The 22,405-nt window shown below is 36.3% G+C and overlaps 2 protein-coding genes across 12 annotated transcripts in view; one reads left to right on the top strand and one right to left on the bottom strand.

Annotated features, from left to right (window-relative positions):
* The window catches only part of SENP7 (SUMO specific peptidase 7), a 134,258-nt gene that overhangs the window by 2,538 nt on the left and 109,315 nt on the right, over positions 1 to 22,405 (top strand). For 9 of the 11 annotated variants that reach the window (XR_005651501.1, XR_005651500.1, XM_039856855.1 and 6 more), the window contains exon 2: positions 15,457 to 15,558. Coding sequence is in view for 9 of the 11 variants with exons in the window: in XM_039856855.1 (XP_039712789.1) it covers positions 15,519 to 15,558 (40 nt within the window). In the remaining 2 variants the exon portion in view is untranslated. Of the gene's footprint in view, positions 1 to 15,456; positions 15,559 to 18,410; positions 18,440 to 18,944; positions 20,562 to 22,405 lie in introns of those variants that run through there. The other 2 variants (XM_039856850.1, XM_039856851.1) reach the window with 2 other exon arrangements.
* On the bottom strand, positions 4,629 to 9,228 carry LOC120598098 (putative protein FAM172B). Its single transcript, XM_039856858.1, is given in 3 exon segments — positions 4,629 to 5,692; positions 5,695 to 5,975; positions 8,901 to 9,228. Coding segments are annotated over 2 exon segments (948 nt in total). The 5' UTR covers positions 5,831 to 5,975; positions 8,901 to 9,228; the 3' UTR covers positions 4,629 to 4,880.

Here is a 22,405-nt window from a genome sequence, read left to right as displayed (position 1 = left end):
TAACGAAGAGATTTATGAATCAGGCAGCATCCCATCAAGCAACGGGAAGGGTGCTCTGGGGAGTTGTACAAATTATAGGCAGAAAGAGGGTGGGAATGAGTGAATTATTTCAGGCAAGGTTGCTTTCCCTTAGGGGAAGGCAGGGACTCTTATCAGGAAAGTTTTTATAGGAAACAGGATGGGGCAAGTGAACTATTAAGCAAATGAAAAGAAAGCATTATTTTGGGCCAGGACACCTTTTCTTTGGGAGAAGAGATCTTTGGGGTCAAAAAACATGGGCTCAGTCAACAAACTCCGCTTGTTGCTTTCCTTAGGAGAGGAACTGTTGGCCAGATGATAATCTATCATAATTTTCACCTCACGTGAGGTATATTTAACTTTATTACCAACCTGGCCTTTCTAACAGTGCTTTACAAAATGTGATCTCCAGACAAGCCGCATCAGCATCACTTGGGAATTTCCAGTTAAAGAGAGACTTTCCATTAACGAATTTACTAACAATGTGTTCTTTTTTTTGAAATATGTTTTGTCTAGTATTGGGAAATGGCACACAAATCTTGGTGTACTTTGCTTTCAAACAATGATCACAGTCTATTAATTCTAACTACTTTCCACTAGAAAGGAAAAAAAATTGAATTGTCATATGATGATGTCAGAAGGTCTTAGGATTTTCCTGAAGCCCTCCCATATCTATCTTTTCTCTACCAGGACACATCTCTGGGCTTCAGCTTATAGCCAAAAAACTGGAGATGTTCCTTTTTCTTTTCTTTTTCTTTTCTTTCTTTCTTTCTTTCTTTTTTTTAAACAACTTGCAACAATAGATCTACATTAAAAGTCAGAGTACAGAAATAGAGTAAGGTGGCCCCTGGGAGAGAAAGCTTAAAATAAGCTTTGATTTCAACACAAGCATTTGTCTGTGGCAAGAATACTGATGTTTTCGCAGAGAAAGAGAAAACCAGTTTCTAAACACATGAGTTGTTTATCAAAACAACAACAAAAAAAATTAAAATACGCTTCCAGAGCAAAGATAATCTTATAACTAAATGAGTCGAAGTGCTTTACCATTAGTTTCAGTTGGCATAATTTCTGATGTGGTGGTTTAAGATGTGTCCCCAGGTTCTTTGACATTCTTTTCAACAGGTGGAGCCTAATTCTCCTTCCTTTGGACTTAGTGACTCCTAATAGGAAACTAATAGACTAGTATGCAACTTCAGAGAGCAGGTCATAAAAGGCAGTGCAGTTTCCTGCTTGCTTATTCATTTGGATTGTCCACGTAAAAAAAGGTAAACCTGTAGAGAAATTTTAAAAGTGTTTTTATTTGAGTTAAACTGCAGATGTGCTGGGAAGCAAAATCTCAAATGCTCTGGAGAATGACAATTTTGCAGTTTCTTTTATATATTTGGAATTGAGGAAGGAAGGTAAGGAAGATTACATGAATATGGAAGAAAGCAAGGCAAGGAAATATCTATGATTGGATTATAGGATAGTTGACAAGATTATGTGTTTTTATGAAAGTGGTTGTTTCTCAGAAGCCTAAAAAAGAGGTATTTCAAAGGTTTGTTAACCTAGATGCACAAAAACAATGTGCAGAGCTTGATTATGGCAGATAAATTTTTATCAGGGAAGTTGTGGGCCTGAGGCATGCATGACTACCCACTGTGACCTCAAACAAGTTACTGGCCATGTCCAAAGGACACTCAAGTGACAAAGACTCTCCTAGACCAAACTTTTGTTAGGTTCTTCAGAACCCTCCTCTGGACTAGTCCTCAACCTAGGCCCTTCATGAATCATCTTACCCTTGTGGGACCTACAAAGCTCAGTCTTTTTCTTTTTCTTTTTTTTCTTCTTACATAGCTCAGTCTTAATATGAGTCCTGCTAAATCATCTTCCCACTCTTGTTATCTGATTAACGTCTCCCACCCTTGATGTCTAAGCCTTTGGCCTTCCTTTAGCAAGAATTCCTTCTCCTTGATGTCTCTCAGTAATTTTCCATCCACTGATCCCCTCACTATGCTCCTTGGTAAATTCCCAGCTGTCTTTGCTGTATTCAGACTTGAGCCTGATCTCTCTTCCTTACTGCAATATCCCTTAGTAAAGTCTTTCTGACCATTTTAACAAGTGTCAGAATAATTTTTTCTTTAACAGAAGCAGCCTAGGTAAGAGGTCCATATGGTGAGGAACTAAGGCCTCTTGCCAACAGCTAGTCAAGCATTAGATCATTGCAGATCCAGACAATCTTGACTGTATTCTCTCCTGAGAAATCTGAGCCAGAATCACCCAACTAAGCTGCTCCTGAGTTCCTGATGAACAGAAACTGGGATATAATGTTTGTTCTTTTAAGCTACCAAGTTTTGGGGGTAATCTATTATGCAGTAATAGATAATACATCTGACTATCAGATTAAATAAATTGGGGGATATGAGAAATATCAAATTTCAGTTAAATAAATGCAAGATATGGTGATGCTTTAATTTTTTTTGTGCTTTTCACATTAGGTGCATTAAATACATTCTATTTTGACTATTTGTGTTGGAAGGGATTTCAGAGCTCACCTCATTTACAAAATGGGAAATGAAGGCTGGGTGAGATTAACAGTTTATCGAAGGCTAAGATTCATTTAAAATTTACATATCCTGATTTACATACAATTCAGTGCCTTTTTTTTTTTTCATTATGGTGCATGATGCAGAAAAAATGAGAAACTTGAAATCTTACGTCTTTGCTGATAAGGAATTGTCTTTGTTTGGGTATCATAGACTGAGAGGCCTAAACAACATTTATTTCTAGAAGGTGGAAAGTCCAGGATCAAGGCACCAGCAGATTCAGTGTCTGATAAAGGCCTCTTCCTGGTTCATAGATGGCCATCTTCTTGCTGTGTCCTCACATGGTGGAAGGGAGTTCTCTGGGGTCTCTTTCATAACAGCACTAATCCGATTCATGAGGGCTCCACCCTTATGATCTAATCACCCCGAAAACATGCCCCTTCCGCCATTCTAATACTATCGCATTAGAGATTAAGACCTCAACATATGAATTTTGGGGGCGTAAAAACATTCGATAGTAGCATATATTATATGCTAGGTTAAAAAAATAGATACTAGATATAGCTATGTATAGAGAAATCTGTAGATCTATAGATATGGCCAAAAGTCAGTTTTTCAAATGTAGTGTCTAGTATGGGTTCCTTTTTTACTCATCTATGGGCAGAGCTAAAAAAATTATTTGTAAACTATTACTTTTTAAAAAACTTTCCGAAACAGCGAAAATACATTTTTTCACCAGTAGTTAGTTCCTTACTCAGCAAATAGTATTTCAAAACACCTAATTGCTCAAGCCAGAAAGCTGGGAGTAATTCTTGTCATTTTCTTCTTCTCATTTCTGACCTCCAATCAATCACATAATGTTGTTCATTAAGAGTATTAAGTATTTTTCAGACTACTGCCAAAGTTAATTTGGTCTCCCTGCTTCCAAGCTTGTCCTCATCATTCTAATCTATTCTCCAAACTGCAGGAATGATATACTTTATAAACTGTAAATCTAATAATATTCTTCTAAAACCATCCAATGACTTGTCATTAGAATAAAGTAAAAAATCTTAGTGATGGACAATGCAGCCTTGTGTAAGCTGCCTTTGCCTATTTTTCTAACAACTTTCCAGCTACTGATAAAAACTCTCTCTTTAACCAAATCTGAGTCTGGCTCCTCTGTGCCCTCCTCTCAATTAGGCTCCAAAGTTGGGCTCTGTTTTTAGTCTCTTTAGTCCAATTTTATCAATTCTGCAGAGCCAGTTTGGTGAAAATCTCCCAGCTTTGGTATGTGCCATCATCTATATTTGATAAAATACCTCATCCTCCACTTTCAGTATCACATCACCTTGGCTTTCTTTCAGCAAGAATCTCCCTTACCCCCTGATATTACTACTTAGTAATTTTCCGTTCACTGATCCTTTTCCTGCTCCTTGACTATAAATCCCCTCCACTGTCCTTGTATTAGGGGTTGATCCTGATCTCTATTTCCTACTGCCCCATTGCAGTAATCTTTCTTGAATAAAATCTTCCTTATTGTCTTTAACAAATGTCAGTGAATAATGTTTTCTTTAACACTACTCTCTCATAATTTTTTTAGCTCTAGCTAAACTGGACTTCTCTCTCCTGCCTCAGAACCTTTGTACGTGCTATTCTTTTGCCAGTGACTGTTTCCCCAGCTAACTACTACTGTTCTTCAAACTAAGCACCGTTTTCTCCGGGAAGTAGTCCCTGAACTCCAAGGCTTTTTAGCTATTATGCTAGATGTTCCATGGCACTCTTTATTTCTTAACACTTCACACATGCTATTTGTTGTTCACTGTGAATTCCATAAGGATGAAGGCAATGTTGGCCTTCTTTGCCAGTGTCCTCAATACCTAGTATTGACTGGCACATAGTAGACACTCAAATATTAGCTTATGTATGAGAAAACACACATGCATGACCAAAAAAATTTAAAAGAACATGAACAAAGAATTGAGTTTGCTTATGATATTTAATTTTTATGTTCACTTGTAATTTTAACATGACATTAATAACATAAGAATCAAAGATTGATTTACTATTTAATTTCTATTGACTACAGTTTTGGTGCCATTCTATTAAACCATTAGAAAGTCGCTTTTCAAAAGAAAGATCTAACTTGATTAATACCGTAAAATATTAATGATAATATAAACTGACTTTCTGTTCATCAATAGGCTACGAAAGAGAACATATTCTCTTTAAAAAAAGTAACAAATCAGACCTTAATCCAGAACATAATGCTGTGTGTGAGCTGGAAGTGTTCTTTTTTTTCTAGCATCTACATTAAACGAGTTTCAGTGAGACAAAACTTAGGTGACAAAAAGTAATTTAAGCACTTTCCTTTATTTTTGTGGAGCTTCTAGTTACTATTGGTATGTGCGAGGAATTAATAGTTGTTTTGGCTTTCAGAGCTTTTTTAAAGTATTTAAAAATTGACTGAAGGCTAGAGGAAGGGGCTAAGTCGTGTTTTTCTGTACCAGCAGAAACCATTGGGAATTCTTTTTTCAAAACAGTATCTGCAGGTTTATCCAAAGCTCTAGGACTTGTCACCCATTCACGGCAGTGGTGCTTTATCCATGCTAATAACTGTACATCACTTCCCAGCTGGTGTCTTACATGATGTTGAGAGTCAATAAGTGCAACAGCATATACTTTGCTCATCACTTCCCTCTTCCTACGAACAAGCAAGTCCATAAAAACCAAGCCTCCATAACCATGTACAATGAAGGCAACATCCTTGCCTTCAGCCTTTGAAATGAAGTAATCCCAAGTGTAAGCCACGTGTTCTTCAGGGGTGTTGCTACATCTTTTTGGAATACTTCGGAGAGGCTGCTGGAGAGATAAAAAACTCTCAGTCTGAACCACTTTTAGGGAAGAAGACTCAATATTTTGTGTTAAAAGGCCTTTCCACTCTTTTTCCATCTTGAGGTCCACAAAATTGTCATTGGGGTTCAGCACAATTACATCATAATGTGCCTGCAGTGCCATTTGAATACATGGTATCTGACTTCCATGTTGTAGACCATGATGTATTATGGACTGCTGACTCCACTGACCAGCTCTAAAGACCCCATGGTCTTGAAGAAGGACAAGAAGAGCAGAATGATGATTTGTTAATGCTCTCTCACTCATAAAAAAAAAGCTTCTTGGTTCCTTATCAGCCTCTGGTGGGATGTATACTTTTTGTAATTTGCACACTTTCTCCAAAAGCTCATAAATGTATTGTTCAAGCAAATGGCCAAGGGCCTGGTAGCGCTTGCTATTTCTCTCAGGGACATTTTTATAATAGTTAAATACAAAAGGCCTTTGTGTCTCAATGTGTCTCAATTCAGCTTTTTCATTGAAGTCATATTTAAGTTCTTCTAGTAAGTCTGATTGTTCAATAAATTTTTGGAAGCTCAGTTCCCGTGTCATTTGTAACCACTGAAAGTGAAAAAGCAATAATATGTCAGTGCTGGGAAAAAAAAATTTCAGCTTGCTAAATTCTTGTGGGGAATCATGCTAAATTAAATACCTCATGAAGACATTAACCTTCTAGCCTATGGTAAATACTTTAACTCAAAATAATTGTAAATGATGCAAAATAGTGAGAGACCAAGTATACTAATGAACAATGGCCAGACCACAGATAAAAATAGAACTTTGACCCACAATCTGCAGCAACTTGCCCAGAAAGCCAACCCCTTATCTATAATTAATAACCCCAAAAGCTAGCCTGCTATATAAGTCAGACCTGTAGGAAGTCAGACTGCTACCTTTTGAGACCAGAAAGATAAACAGTACTTCTATTACAATCAGCCCAATATGACAAGGAATTTATTAAAAACTGACAGCTTCCCTATTTTTTATCTCCGCTTCCAACTTAGGACCTAGGAGAGAAAGCCTCTAACCAATGCCTACAATCTCTCCATGCCAGCAGCCTTCACCTTTTTCCACTATAAAGTTCTCCCACTCTTCTGCCTGCCTTTGAGTCTCTGCCAAAATGCAAGTGATGGTGGCTGACTCCCTTAGTATGGAGAGCTCAGAAAAAATAGGTTTTGCTTTTCTCATTTGGTTGGTCTCTGTTTATTTCCACAGTAAGCATTTAATGAATTTTATAGGGGATGGCAGTGAGGGTGAAATGTGAACCAGGTAGTGTAGGTTATGATCAATTTATCTAATAATAGAAGATATGGTTATTCTGATGTCTGAGAAGAAAAAAAGCAGCTGAGAAATTAATTTAGAGTATTGTGGACAGAGCCTACTGGGAAAAGAAAAGGCTTTAAAAGGTTAACTGGCTTGCCCTAAAGCCAAACAACTATTAAATAAATGATCGGGTATTGAGGTTGTCTGACTCTCAAATTCATGTTCTTAACAAATACATTAATGCACTCTCTCCTTAAATTTCCTAACACTGACACTGGCAATCCGCAACCTACTTCCAATAAGTAGCACTCAAAAATGACTTTCAGTATCACTCAAGCTGCTTTCAAGGCTTAAGGCAAAATTAAGATGGTGCTTAATTTGCTTTCTTGACTCTTCTCACTTTCAAATCTTATTTTTTAATTCCCACAGCCAGTGGGAATCAAAGCACCCACTATCTACCTTGTTCTCTATTCCTTCCTGTTCTATTAAACTTTTTCTTCTAGTGTTGCTGATTTCAGGTGCTATGAATTAGTGTATTTTTCCAACGCATAAATGACTGACTTAACAATCTTTTGAAAGGAGAAGCATCTTGAATTTGATTTAGGTTTAAATCTAACTATAAATTTCTAAGTTGAATGACTTTCATTAGGTTTCTTACTCTCTAGGAGTTTCAGTTTTCAATCCTTATTACTCTATCCTGCTACTCTGCTTTTTCTTCGTAGCCTACGTTACTACCTGACATAATAGTTTACAAATTTTTTATTATGTCTTTTAGTTAACTGCTGTTACTTCAGAACTTAGAATAGTGTCTGGCACATATTGCAAAACAGTAATAACATCATTTATTTCACAAGGTTGTTAGAATTAAATTAATACAGGTAAAAACCATCTCATAGTGTTTCGCACATGGAATTTTCTATGATTTAGATAGGATCTTCCTTTTTGAGATATGTAAAATAAAAACCATATAGATTTTTTGTCCAGCCTTCCTTATTCACTCAACATTGTGATTTTTATCCACAATAATAAATATAGTTCTAGGTTATTTATTTTGAACTGTTTATAGTGTTTTATTGCTTGAATACGCCATAGTTTAACAATTTTTCTGTTGAAGAATAGGTTGCTGCAATTTTCCATTATTACAAACAAAGCTGCAACATTCTTATAGCTATTTTTTTGTACACTTTTCAAGAGTTTTCCTAGGTAATATTCCTAGAAGTGGAATTTCTAGGTCATATCAACATCTTCCATTTTACCAGATATTGCCAAATGGCTCTCCAAAAAGGAAGATCTATTTTATAATTTGGTATGGATGAGGAGGTTTTTTTTACAGAAAAGCAGTAATCTCTCAGATCTAAAAAATAAATTGTTCATTCAGATGTTGTGCTGAAAACTTCCCTTTTCTGATTAAAAATAGAGAAAGGTACAGAATATTTAAAACTCAATGAACTAAATAAAGAACCTTGTTGCTATTTAACTTTTCCTTCAGACAGTAATATAAACAAAATTGGTATTTTTTAATAGTACACAGTATACACTTTTGTTAAGTGTTTGTATACCTAGTTGTTTGAGAGGCACTTCTCAGGGGAAAGAATGGGAGTTTGCAAAGTGGAAAACCAAAATGGCTCACAGATATATATAAAGGTCACGTTGAGGTGAGGTGAACAAGTGCAAGATGGAGAGCATCTTGTCGAGTGAAAAGGTAGACAACTCTTCAGAATTTATTGTAGCATATTTTGCTTGGCTAATATACTCCAACCTGTCACTTTCTCCCTAATTGATATCCAATGGTCTACTTGATATATTTATTTGGATGTCAAATAGCTATTTCAAATTTACATGTCTCAAATATCTCTCTTCAATCTACTCTCCTTTAGTCTCTATTTTTGTAAATGGCAACTCCATTCTTTCAATTGCTCATGCTGCAAACTTCCCTTCTCTTTCACACTCCACATCCAAACAATCAGCAAATCTGTAGTCTTCCTTATTTCAAATATATCTGTAATCTAATCACATATCCCACCTCCATCTCTACTACCCTAATCCAAGTCACCTTCTTCAATAAGCCTTCTATCCAACCTCTTTGAATAAGCTCTCATCTCCCTGCAGTCTGTTTTCCACATAGCAGCTAGAATAACCTTTTCAAAACATCTAAATTGTATCACACCCCTTTTTAAAATCCTTAAAGATCTCCCCTCTCAGAATAAAAGCTTAAGTTCTTACCATGACCTCCAAGGTCCCACATGGCCCTTAGCTCTCCAGTGGCATTTCCTTCCATTCTCTCACTAGCTTACTCATCTAGCTACATGATCTGGCTCTTAGCTCTTGCTCAGGTATCATTTCCCACTGTTCTCTTGCTTACTTCACTCTAGCAACAGCTGGCCTCTTTGTCTCCAATTTGTGAAGCAAGCTCCTGTTTAAAGGCACTCTCCCTTGCTATGCCTACAGAGCTTGGACAATCTTTCCCTAGACATCTACAGGGCTTAATTTCCCTAAAGTTTCTTCTTACTTGTAAACTGACCAGAGAAACTTTCTCTGAGCTCTTTGTCTGATGCTTTTTTTCTCTTTTCCTTCCTTCCTTCCTTCCTTCCTTCCTTCCTATCTCATTCAGCCTCCCAAGCCCTGCCCGCTTCCCTCGTGGCCTACCTGCCCGTCCAGGTGAAGGAAGATAGGGTGGAAGTGCCAGTAGTGAGAAGTGCGCGGAGGAGAGGCGGGAGGCAGGTTTTGTGGTAGTAGGTAGCAGGTGGTGGGAGGTGGGAGGCCTGCTGCTGCCCGTCTGTCTGGGTCACAGCCCAGTTCAGCCTTCCAGTGTTCCTGTCCTGCCCGTTTGAAGAAAGTGCAGGCAGAGCATGGTGCTGGGTAGAAGTAGGTGGTGAGAAAGTAGTAGTCTCCATGGCTCTGCCCAGTCTGTCGTCTCACTGCCTATCTGTCCAGTCTGTCTGCCTGTCTGTCTCATGCTCTGCTTTTCCGCCTGGAAACTGCTCGGTTCAATGTTAGTGTGCAGAGGTAGAAGGAAAAGCATGGTGAGGGAGGAGGTAGGAAAGGGTGGGAAGCCTTTCAGCTTGCCTGGCCTGGCTCAGTTTGCCTGCCTGTGGAAGTCGGCTCTGTCTTGCCTGAGCCCAGGCACACAAGTCTGCCTGGGAGAAGAAAGCAAAGAAAGAGGGCCCATGTCCCCACTTTCATCCTTTCATTTATTTTCTTATCAGCTGTGAAATATACTTGTTTATTGTCTACTTCTCCCCATTAGAGTGTAAGTTCTAAGAGAGCAGGGACAAGGACTTCATTTTGTTTATTACTGTATCTCTAGTTCTTGGGATAGTGCCTGGTGAATAGTAGGCACTTAAATATTTTTATGATTTTTGCTAAGGGCATAAGGAAGTAAAGAACAAAAGCCCTCTAGCGATACATATAGGAGAAGATGCACACAAAGCTTTGAAAAACTACAGAAACTTTTTCTATAATTCTAAAGTTAATAAATGTAGAATTATGAATTATTTTGAGAATATCCTATGCATCTATGTATATGTTTTCTCTTTTGCAAATCGAGGCAGTCCATTTAAATAAAGGAGAGAAAAAAACTGTTTTATATGCCTAGTTTTCTAAAGAATAGGTTGGAATAAGGCAGATTTGCTACCAGAATAATATTGTTCCCGATATTCTTAGCTAATATATTTATTTTTATAGAGAAGTGAGGCTTTCAAAGGTAAAATGACATACTCAAAGTAACTCAGGCAGCTCTAGAAGCCTGAGATAAGGTTAATTTTTACCAGTGATATTAAAAATGCATAGCATTCCAATGGAATATTACTCAGCCATAAGAAGAGTTGAAAAACTGCCATTTGTGACATAGATGGACCTCGAGATAATCATGCTAAGCAAAATAAGACAAAGTTGAAAACCACTATATCACTTATATGTGGGATATAAACCTAAAAGCCATAAATGAACTGGACAGAGACTCATGGACATGGACAATAGACTAGTGGTTACCAGAGGGTGGGAGGTGGGGAGACGAGGGAGGAGGTAAATAGGATAAAAGGGATCAAATATGTGGTGACAGAAAGAAATCTAACTATGGAAGGGGAACACACAATGCAATATATATGTGCCTTACTGTTAAATTGTACACCCAATGATTTTGTTAAACAATGTCACCAAAAAAAAAAAAAAAGAAAACATAGTATTTGACTGTGTATTTCATTCATTTACCAAAATTTAGTGAGAACATTTGTTAGACAAATATCAAGCAGTCTAGTCATTTTATGTTGACTGATATAAAAAAAGAATATATATTAATAATAATTTCAAATTAGGTCTTTTTAAAAAGTAATCTGGTTTAGGTGGCACAGCTATTATGACTTGCTCTACGTGTGGTTATTATTTTTATTTATTTAAAAACTGGTAAAATATACTAAAATTTACCATTTTAACCACTGTTAGGTATGCAGTTTAGTAACATTAAGTACATTCACATTATTGTGCAACCATTACTGCCACCTATCCACAGAACATTTTTCATCTTGCAAAACTGTAACTTTGTACCCATTAGTAATAACTCCTTATTTATTTCCCTTTTGCTCCTGGTTACACAGTAATACCCTATTACAGTAATTACCATCTGTTGGTATATTTAAGAAAGAGGTCCTTTTGTATATCCTATGCCATTAAGAAGCAGACTGAAGGATGCTTTGCTCAGAATATTTAAAAATATCTAAATAAAAAAATAAGCTTGTTTTAATTAATTGAAAAAACAGAAAAAAACCACTGTAAAACATATTTTAAGAAAACCATTATTGTTTTAGTACAAGAGCAGTACTAATTTTCCCAGCACAGAATGCAACTAGGAGTTTTTTTAAGAAAAAATTATAATTGCATACAGTAATTCCATTTAGTAAATTGTAGAAAATAGAAAATGATAGAGCTTATTAAATTATATATGTAGAAGTTTCAAAAAAGAGTAAACGAAATAGTATCCTTTCCCCCTGCCTACCTCTCTCCGGGAAAGACTAAAGCTGAATTTAATCCACCTGAGGCAAAGATTTATAGAAAATAGGATATTAGGGACAGAAAGAAAGTCAGATGTCACCACATCTTGGTCACCACATTCTCAAATTTGAGTATGCCACAGAATTTCCTAGGAGAGTTTTTAAAATTAATAGTTCAGTGAAACACCCTTGTAACCACCCTAGGCTGGCCTTGCCAGTCATTCCTAACATGCCTTTCATTAACTGCCGTATCCCTCCCTCTACAAGTAACCACTGCTTTATATTTCTTAATGGTTTTTACTTTCTGAGTGTGCAGCCCTAGGACCTATAGTTTAGCAGTTTAGTTTTATACTTTTTCTGTTTTTTTTTTTTAAAAACTGGTATGTCTTCCTGGGAACCTTTTTAAACATATAGATTAATAGGCTCCACTTCTAGGAAATTCTGATTCAAAAGGTCTGAGGAGGGACTTGGAAACAGGTAATTTAAAAATGGTTTTCCCAAATAATTCTGACAGCTACATTTTAGATTTATACATTTTGTCCAGTCCTAGATCCTATGCTCCTTGATTTGGAGTGCAAATTCAGAGGTAAGTGGGTACCAAATATTATAGGATAAAGAAGATGAGACTACCTAAAGCCTCAATTTTATTAAATTATAACATGAAGTAAAAATTTTTAATTAAAATCAACCAAATATATTAAGGTGTAGAATGCTAAATAAGCACAACATTTTAAGATAGAACACTTCAAAGAAATTAGTGATGTATGTACAGGATATCTTGTACATACATCTTTCATTTGGCTCCGTCCCAGGGCCAAATGACAGTTTAGGGATCTTAGGTTAAAGGTTTGTGCATAGATTCCTTCTACAGCTTCCAGGACATAAGAATACCTATCTGTTTCTCAAATACCCTGAGTTACTGCAGGTTTTCATAACTTCTAGAAACAGGTTATTCCATTTCAGGGTAGTTATAATTACTGATTGCTTTACAAAGGAAGATATTGAAACCAAACAGCCTGTCCACATCTTTTAATTAATCATGTTACTTCATTTATCTGTGGAAGAAAAACTTCCTTCACGTAAAAATTCTCAATATTTTAAGGATAAGAATCGACTACTAACGAAAATGAGGTGAATACCAAATGACACAGGACTCCAAATATCTGCGAAATCTAGGCTTTCCTGGAGCCCATGGTAAGGAATTTTAGATTGTTTATTTTTGTTCATTTAAATTTCTAAAAAGTTTAGGAAGTCAAGATGTCCCCAGTGCTCTTCCAAATCTATTTATATTCATATTGTACTTTTAGTTAATTCACTTGTGATGAGAAAGGGCCTTTTGTAGATTTCATTAATCTCTCTTCAAAGAAATTGTTAATCAAGGGGTAAAATAAAGGGTTGACCAATTTCACACTGCCACTATTAAAACCATACTCACCATTAAGACAAAAATATAATGAATACGTAATTTAAATACTTAATACATACTTTGAACACTCAATAAAGAACCATATCCATTAAGATCAAACCAGCCCACCATCTTATAAAATGCTGGGTTGATGAATTTCTAATCTCAAATGATTTTAATTTAAAAGGCTCTATATAGTGTGAGCTAAACATACATAAAATGAAAAAAAAAATAACATTATCCCCAAACATACCAAGAAAATCATTCACTATTTTTTGACTTTCATATAAGGACTTTCATATAAGGAAACTTTCAGCTGAACAAAGTAAAGCACTGTAAAAGATCACTTAGTCTATCATAAAAGGCAAAATTAGGTTGTTAAATGACTCCCTCAAGATTAGAAATTGAACTTTTTAGTCTTTTAGTTGGTTGCAATACAGTCAACTATGCAGTAGATTGTGAAAGCTAAAACAATAAAAATGCTGGTTAAAAAGCAAATTTGAAATTCTTTTTTTTTTCTTTTTTGGGTGAGGCAACCCTTGGTTGACCTCACAGATTGCAAGGACCTTGTCAGCTTACAATCCTTTATTTTAAAAAAATTTTTTATGCCTACAGCACCTGGTCTTCCTAGGTGGTCTCCTATCCAAGCAGGCCAGACCCTGCTTAGCTTCCAAGATCAGACAGGATTGGGCTTGCTCAGGGTGGCACGGCCGTAGACTGTAAATTTTAAATTCTTGAGTTTAAAGGTCATTTATCTTCAAATGTGTTATTCAAAACAAGCTCCAATTCAAAGAAACAACCTGGCTCACTATTAGCAAAAATGCTATATTTGGTTCAGTAACAAATTTAAATGATATATTTGCATGCTGAATAATTTAACTTCTTATAATTTCATTTCGCATAAGTTCCCTTTTTACCTCTAAATTTTAAAACCACTTTTATGGAAGCTGCTAGTTTTGATGGAAATGAATTAGGCCTACTTACACTTTCCTTTTTCATGTTTCCATCTCTCAGCTCTATTTCCATCTTTTGCAGTTAATTTGTCCTATAAAATTGGCTTATAAATTAAGCCGGTTTGATTCTTGCACTAAATTACTGAATAAAAAAGGCTGATTTATGATTAAACTTAAAATTCATACATTTTTCAGTAAGCAATGTTTTTATTTGTTAAACAGAAATAAACTAGAGCCTGTAAATGAAATTCTTGTAGTGAATTTCATTCTCAGCAACCCCTGAAGTATTTCTACTTTTCAGCTACTCCGGCCTTTTAGACACTCCCCCAGCCCAATAGGCTAAACACCTGGAGGCTTACCTCTGCCTCAGCGCAGACCACGCAGTCATTAAGATACAAAACTCCAGAAGTAGGAGACTGCTCTCTAGTGGAGAGTTGAGCAGGGTCCTTTGCTGACCTTGGTAAAATGGGGAGAGAGTAGCTGATGCTAAACTCAAGTATCTCCAGGGTTCTTTCTAGCTCGGAACATTATTTACAATATAATTTTGCCGTTGACTAGAGCGCTCTTTTGAATTTTGTTAGGCTATTGTGATTAAAGCTTACATAGTTAAATAAATATTCCCATATATCCATTATGGCTAACAAAATAGGGCAATTTTCTAAACTTATGGGCCCTTTGAAAGGACTAAAAAATAGTCTAAAAGTTGAGTTCATTGAGGACAGGGCTATGCCCTTCAGTACTGTAAATAAAAGTTGAACGAATTCCAATTTACAACCACCTGCTTTTTATTGACATCTCATCTCAGCAGTTTGTTTTTAAAAACTGACGTCTAGCTCATCTTTTTTTCCGGGTCTTTAAAAAACGAGCTTGAATTTTAAAGAGATCTTGATTTTTTATTTCCTCAGCTGATCTAATTTATTTCCACTCCAACTGCTAAACTAATCGCCAGGCTATTAAGTGATTTTGCCGTCTTAAAACACTTGTTTCTGAGTCGAGGAAGCGCATTGATGGAAAATAATTGGAGGGACCGTAAGGAAATTAAGACTACAAAAAGAGTAACGTTTAATTCTCATACTTCTGGGGCCACCTCGCAAGATTCCGTGCACTGGTGGAATTCCTAAAGTTTCCTGTTTAATTTTTAGGCAATTTAGTCTTCCAAGTTAGCAAACCCGTTGCAGACCTCGGGCTAAAACTTTGCACCCAGCTTCACTTTGTCATAGGCGCAGAGACAATGGAAAAAAACCCCACCCTTAAAAAAAAGGACTTCATGTGGCAACCCGCAGAAAAAAACAGGTCCCAGAAAGTAATTTCCGGTGGAGGTGGGAGGGGCGACTGATTTCCGGTCTGAGGGCCGACGACGGCTCTTGCGCAAGCGCAGTTCACACTTTTCTGGCTTTTTTTTTTACCCCTCTCTCCCCTCCCCCTCCCTCCCCCAGGCCGAGGGGTCTTGAGGTGACAGCGACTGCAACTGTGACTCCAGCAGGAGGAGGAGGAGAAGATGGACAGGGGGAAGGCCGGGCGACGCCGATCTTCATCCGGTGAGAAAGGGTCGGAGGAAGGTTGAGCATAAGTGTCTCCCACCTTGGGCAAGTGGGAGGCACAGGCAGCGGCGGGTGCTGCGGCCCCGAACGGCGAGGGCTCGAGCTCGGGCTCGGGTTCGGGCTCGAGCTCGGGCTGGGGCTCAAGCGGAGGCGGGGAGGGGAGGGAACCGAGGGGCGCGCACAATAGAAGACTCCCCTGTCACCCCCGCCTCTGCGAATCGAACACCCAGTCCGAGCTGTCACCGAAGCCTTGGCAGCTCTTCACCCCAACATCTCATTTTTTTCTCTTCCTGCGAACACCCTGCAGAGTTTTATCGGCCCACGGATCTTAACCGCTTGGCTTGCGGCTCTCCTGCCACGCCTTCCTCGTAATTTCGCCAATGTTCCAGTTTCTTTTCCAGCTTCTCAGCTGCTGATCCCACTTTCTCTATTTCTTTAGTGTCGACTTCGCCTCTTATTTACTACCCTCCCCCCTACCCCCCCGGCAGGTAGAGCGGCTGCAAAGATGGAAAGTCAGGTCTCGCTAATTGACACTTCATTCGTCGGATAAATGCTGCAACACGTCTCCTTCTGAACTGGCCCGCTTAATAACCTTTTCCTTCCCAGCCTCCTCCTCCTCCTTCGAAAAGGGATTAAAAAGTCGAACAAAGGATTTAAAGCCGTTCCTTCATTGTGTTTTTATTCTCAGCATATTTTTTTTCCCCTCAACATGTTTTTGTTTTTGAGATTGCTTTGCGCTTTAAATGACTATCTTTAGTCTTGGGTAATACATCTGGGAGACACCAAAGTGAAGTTGTAGAATATGAGGTAGCGCTCCTCTCAGTCAGCAAGTTTTTCTTGTTAATTCTTAAAAGACACTGATATTTGTGTTAGTTACTCCTCTGGAGAGGAATTTTTTTTTCTGATGACTTATATTTTTGGAGCTGTTCTTTCTGAAAGGTAATTGTTAACATATAATTAAAAACCATTCTCAAATCTAATATTACATAGCTATTCTCCAGTATTCATCTGGTTTTAAGAGATGGAACATTAATTTTTAAGAATGATTCTTTTCTTAATAGTGTATATTTAATTTTTTTCCACATCAATTCCTGGAAATAAAACAAAGGATTATTCACATTTCAAGGAATTCTGGATTCTGTATGCCAGTTATACGCTTGCAGTTGCCATTTTATTAGTAGTTGCTAACTGGAACTCATATGTCTGGAAGTGACATTTATGGTCATCAGAATTTCATAAGTACCCAAAGAAAGGAATTTGATTAATAAAACACGAATAATTCTATGTTAGAGGTAGAAGAAAGGATAGCAGTAGGAAAAAAGAGACAAGTTTCAAAGTTTCCTTTATGCACAAGGTTTCCCTAAACTTTCTCTTAAACAAGGAAGAACTCTGAAGGGTTACACTGGGTGTTTTGCTCAGAACTCATTTAGTTGCAAGTAGCAGAAACCCAGTTCCAGCTGGTTTAAGCTAAACACTAAGTATTTATGGTTTCACATAACTGATAACTGCAAGTGGGATGGCTTCCAGCATGGCTGTATCTGCTTTGAGCACTGGTTCTTAAGGTGTTCTGGGGACCTCTGGATTCCCTAAGACCCTTTTGGATCTGTGAGGTCAGAACTATTTTCATAATGTTTTAAGACATTGTTTGCTTTTCCCTCTTATTAGCCTACATATGTGCAATAGAGTTTTTCAGGGGCTATATGACATGTATCACAACAAATTGAATGCAAAAGCTGATAGGGGAAGTCAACTGTCTTATTAAGCCAGACATTAAAACAATTTGAAAATATGTAACAATGCCATTTTTCTCAAATTTTTTTTTTTGAAAATTTATTGGCTTAAATCAATTACTGTGTTAAAATAAAAAATTCCTTAAGTAGAACCAGAAAACCTCTGATTACCCTGCTTTTCTGGAATGGGGCCATGAATCAGGAATTTAGCACAGAACATTTCTAAGCAATGAGAGAAGTCACAAAGTCTATATTCTAAAATTCACTTACAAGAAGTTTCTCAAGCCCTTTTTCAGAGTATATCGACTATTTTAAAATTATTTATAAGCATGATTATCTTTTTTCCTAGTTCATAGCATATCAAAAGCAGTAAATTAGATGGAGACACATAAAAAAATTATTGGTACCAGAGACAGATCCACTAAGAGTCGAATGAAATAATTGATTGCATGGGTCATTCAAGGGAGAATAACCATTAGAAAAATTTAACAGCAACAAAAGTATAACGTATTTGGAGTCATAGATCACAATTTTCAAATGAGTTTTTGAATTAAAACAGGAACGTTCAAGTAAATTTCAGGTTTCAACTGGTTGCTTCTGGCAACATTCTTCAAGATCTGTGTTCACTCTCGTTTGAGTTAAATGTACATATATATTTTCTGAGTACTTAGGTACTAAGCAGTGTGCTAAGAATTTTACAAACTTTAATGCTTTCAAAAGCCTTTTGAGGTAGTTGTTTCTGATTTACAGATGAGGAAACTGGGATTTAGGGAGGGTAAGCAGCTGTTAGCAATAGCAAATAAGAAGAGCCAGGATCTGGTTACAAAATTCTGATTACAAATTTTAATTTTTTACTGTCACAGTACATTAGTGAGCCTACTTGGAAAAAAGGAGATTCCATGGGCAATTACGTGTAACAACTGTAGTTACCAGAAAATTTTATTTACTGCAGGATTTTTCAGAGCCTTTGCTATGCTCTTGTACACTGTGCCTCTCCAAAAGAGTGACTGAGCATGCAGTGTTTTTCAAGCTTGCTTCATTTTGAAACTTCCCTTCCTCGCCTAATTTCATCTTGAGAATCTAGTATCCCCTGATGATACACCTTTCATTTGCCTGTAGGCCCATGGGATCTCTGCATATTTTGCATCGTAAGTATAATAAACCATAATCAAAGTTTGAAATGAGAATCTAATTAATCATGATAAAATTACATTATTTACAGAGATGTTAGCTGAAGCCATTGGAATGAATGGAATTACAGAAGTAGTTTAGAGTGAGAAAAGTTTTGAATCACATACATTTAATTTCAAAGTAAGGATGAAGAGATATTGGTAAGCAGTTAGGCAGATTAAGAATGCGATAGGTTTGAGAAGCAAGGTAGGAGAGTGAAAAGCAATGTAAATCAGTGAGTTAAACTCAGTTGCCACTGGTTTAGATATAGAGCAGTAGGGACAAAAGTCAGATTTCAAGATGTTGAACAAATGAGTGGTTGTAAGGAAACAGGAAAAATGAAATGTGAAAGAAAGGAGATTTCCGGAACAAGCTAGAGTGGGAAATTATGTAGAAAGGAAGTTTTTTCTTTCTTTCTTTCTTTTTAAAGATAATAAAAGGCAAATCAGGTTTGTAGGGAGTGGGAAAGGGATCAGTGGAGAGAGAAAGTTATCAGGTAGGAGATAATTGATGGGACGAGGATCCAGAAGAAATGGGAGAGTAATCAAGGGACAGTTGAGACATGCAGAAAGGAGGGAAGAGGGATAAAGATACAAATTTCGAAAAGTTAAGGACATTGCAATTATGGCTTCTAAGTGAAATAGGAGGGAAGATCATCTTTTGAGAAAGAGACTTTCAAATGGTACTGGGAGCTCAAAATAGAGTAGGAGGTCGATTAGGTATGAATATAAGAACTATTAAGTAATTTTGAAAGTCTTAAAACAAGTGTGAGTTTGTAGTAGTAGTAGCTGTAGTTACAACAATTATGTGACCTCAGCAGTGCTAAGAAGTCCAGAAGAAGAATTTGAAAGAAAAATAAGTAAATTTAGTTAGGGTTAAAGGATATGACAAGATGTGCGGGCAAAAAATGTGTTCAATGTGAGTGAGGAAATGGAAGGACCAAAGGATAGTATGTTGTAGATTGAAAGATTCACATTTGAGAACTTGAGAAATGCAGTGCTGTTCCTTAAATCCATTCACGAATGTGTGTTTTTGAAATGAGAATATGTGGAGGAAATTTGTTGGAGTGCATTAAGGTGAGTCCTTTCTACTGAGTGAGTAGATTAATGGAAGTTTTAGAGGTTTAGAATGATGGTAGATTTTAGTGATAGACAAACTATGAATTGAGTGTCAGAATATTCTAGGAATATTAGGGAAGGTCTTGGGTCAGTGGTGATCAATGGGTAAGGTCATATATCCAATTTATGGGTATTTTAGAAGAGAAATTATTGCAGTAAAGATAGAATATTAATTGGAAGTGGTAGTTAGGGGAGGAGATTGTTAATCCCTAGTCCTGGTTTTTTTTTAAGTGGGAGAAGATTCTTCTTGAGAAAATCTTTTTATAAAAAATACTGTAGTCTAAAAAGCTAGAATTCAGTTAAACTAAGGTAGAGGAAATGTTCAAGGAAAAGATTCAGAATTTAAGGAAATTGTATTGACTCTGGAAGGGAATATAGTGGGCTAGCAAAGAAATGAAAAAATGTAGATGAAAGGGTAGAGTTTCCATAAGAGATGAGAGAAGCAAGGTAATCAGCTGTAGGGATTGGCATCTAGGGTGGTGAATGTAATTCCCAGGCTTGTTGGCAGAGGATTGGAAAGTAGATTAGATGGACATGGTAACACAGGAAATAAGTTATGGATAGGATTGTGTAGCTCCAAAGATCTAGTTATCCCAGATGGATAACTAATGTGAGTCTTCAGTAATGTAGGAGGCTCGTTAATGTGGGCTGCTTCATCCTAACTGTCTATCTAAAACTTACTCATCTAGAACTTACCTCAAAGCCCAGTTCAATTATGTCTTTCCAAGAACTCTCTCTTAACTCAAATTATACCTATTTCTGCATTTCCATTAGTTTTTGCACCTCTTACATGATGTTTATCAGATGCCATCATATATTGTAACTTGCTGAATTGTTTAATCTATGTTGTTTTACTATTAACTCTGACAGAGACTATCTTATTCATCTTTAATCCCCATAGCATCTAGCATACCTAGAGCATACTGGTTAAGGATACCACCTCTGGAGTCAGACCAGTGATGGATCAATATGGTGACTTTGGGCAAGTTATTTGGATTCTTCAAATGTAAATTCTTCATCTATAAAATAGAGATAATACCTTTACTGATCTCATGAGGTTTTTGTAAGGATTAAATAAAATAAGCTTTGCATAGGACCTAGCAATGGTAATTATCCTAAGTAAATGTTTATGGAATGAATAAGTGAATGAATGATTCTACAAGCTATTTGGGAAAAAGTCAAATACTTTGACTCATATATTTAGAATGAGAATAGAGATTTTCCTATGTGCTAATACTATAATATAGAGTACCAAGCTCTCTTAAAGGGGGATATTTTAATATAAAATATTGTAATACCTTTATTTTGCACTATTTGACAGACATACTGCTAAATACTTTAATATAGACTGTCTCACTTTAACCTTAACAATTGAAAAGTTGGATATTCTGCCCTGTTTTAAAAATGAGAAACCGAATCTCAGAGAAGTGATAACTAATAAGCAAGATATAAATTTAGATTGTCTGGCTTTAAAATCTGTACTCTTGATTTAATTTTAAAAATTGTTTAAAAATTAAAAATTAAAAAAAATTTTTTTCATTTTTTTTTTCTTTTTTCCCTCCCCTAAAAAAAAGAAAAAAAGAAAAAATTTTTTTTAAAAATTAAAAAAAATTAAAATTAAATCATTTCTTCAATTAAAAAAAATCTGTACTCTTGAGCACTGTGCTATACCAGATAATCACAAGTAGAGGCACATCATTTGTTTATTAAAATGCTCCAAAACAAACCTAGTATCAGTGTTTGCTTTAAGAAATGAGTATAGTGAAATTAATGCTATGTATTATGAGCTTAAAAATTATTTCAGCTATATAGGTTTCTGGATGAACTATAGTCCATTTATTCAAATTAATTGTTATTTAAAAAGTTTTATTTTTAAGTTGAGGTTTTACATATAGCACAGTATACATATCTTTAATATTTAGTTTTACTGACTTTCTATACTTGAATATATACAACTGAATAGCCATCACCCCAGATCAAGATAAAGAACTTTTCCAGCATCTCAGAAGGCTTACTTGTATCCTGTCCTAGTCAACATTCCTTCCCTCCCTGGGTACTACCTATTCAAGGCTTTTGTCCATTTTGAAGGTTGGATTGTCTTGCTTTTGCTTTGTAGGAGTTCTTTGTACATTCTGGTTATGAATCCTTTGACAGATGTACGAACTATATAGTATTAATTATAGTAACCGTGCTGTATGTAGATATATGTATTATAAATAGTCTTTCAGTCTGTGGCTTGCCTTCTTTCTTTATAATGAGGTTTGATCAACAGAAGTTCTTAATTTTAATGAAGTTGAGTTTATTAATCTTCTTCTTTATGGTTAATACTAATGTTTGAAAAATCTTTGCCTACCCCAAGGTCGTGAAGATAATCCCCTCCATTTTATTCTAGAAGCTTTATTTGTTTTCTCTTTGACATAAATTTATGATCCATTTAAAATTAATTTTTGTGTATAGCGTGAAGTAGAGGTTAGGTTTGTTTATTTTCCCACTTCGTTATCAAATTGCTTCAGCATTGCTTATTGAAAAGACTGTTCCTTTCCCACTGAATTACAGTGGTGTGTTTGTCATAAATAGATGACCACATATGTGTGGGTCATTACCACTTTTATTATGAAATCTGTGATATATTCCAATAAATTTTAAGTTCCAGGAACCCTGAGACTGTGTTTAAATTGCTCACTGCACTGTATTCAATGCCTAGCATAGTGTCAGGCACATGATAGGCATTCAATAAATATTTGTTGATTGAATGAATGAATCGTAAAAGAAAAATCTATAGAAAGTCTGAACAGTGTTGGTGAGGAAAGACTTAAGCTGTTCCCA

This window comes from Pteropus medius, unplaced genomic scaffold, assembly GCF_902729225.1.
Source record: "Pteropus medius unplaced genomic scaffold, Ma_sr-lr_union100, whole genome shotgun sequence".
NCBI lineage: Eukaryota > Metazoa > Chordata > Mammalia > Chiroptera > Pteropodidae > Pteropus > Pteropus medius.
The sequence above is the reverse complement of the archived record's forward strand: the minus strand, read 5'-3'. Positions and strand labels throughout refer to the sequence as shown.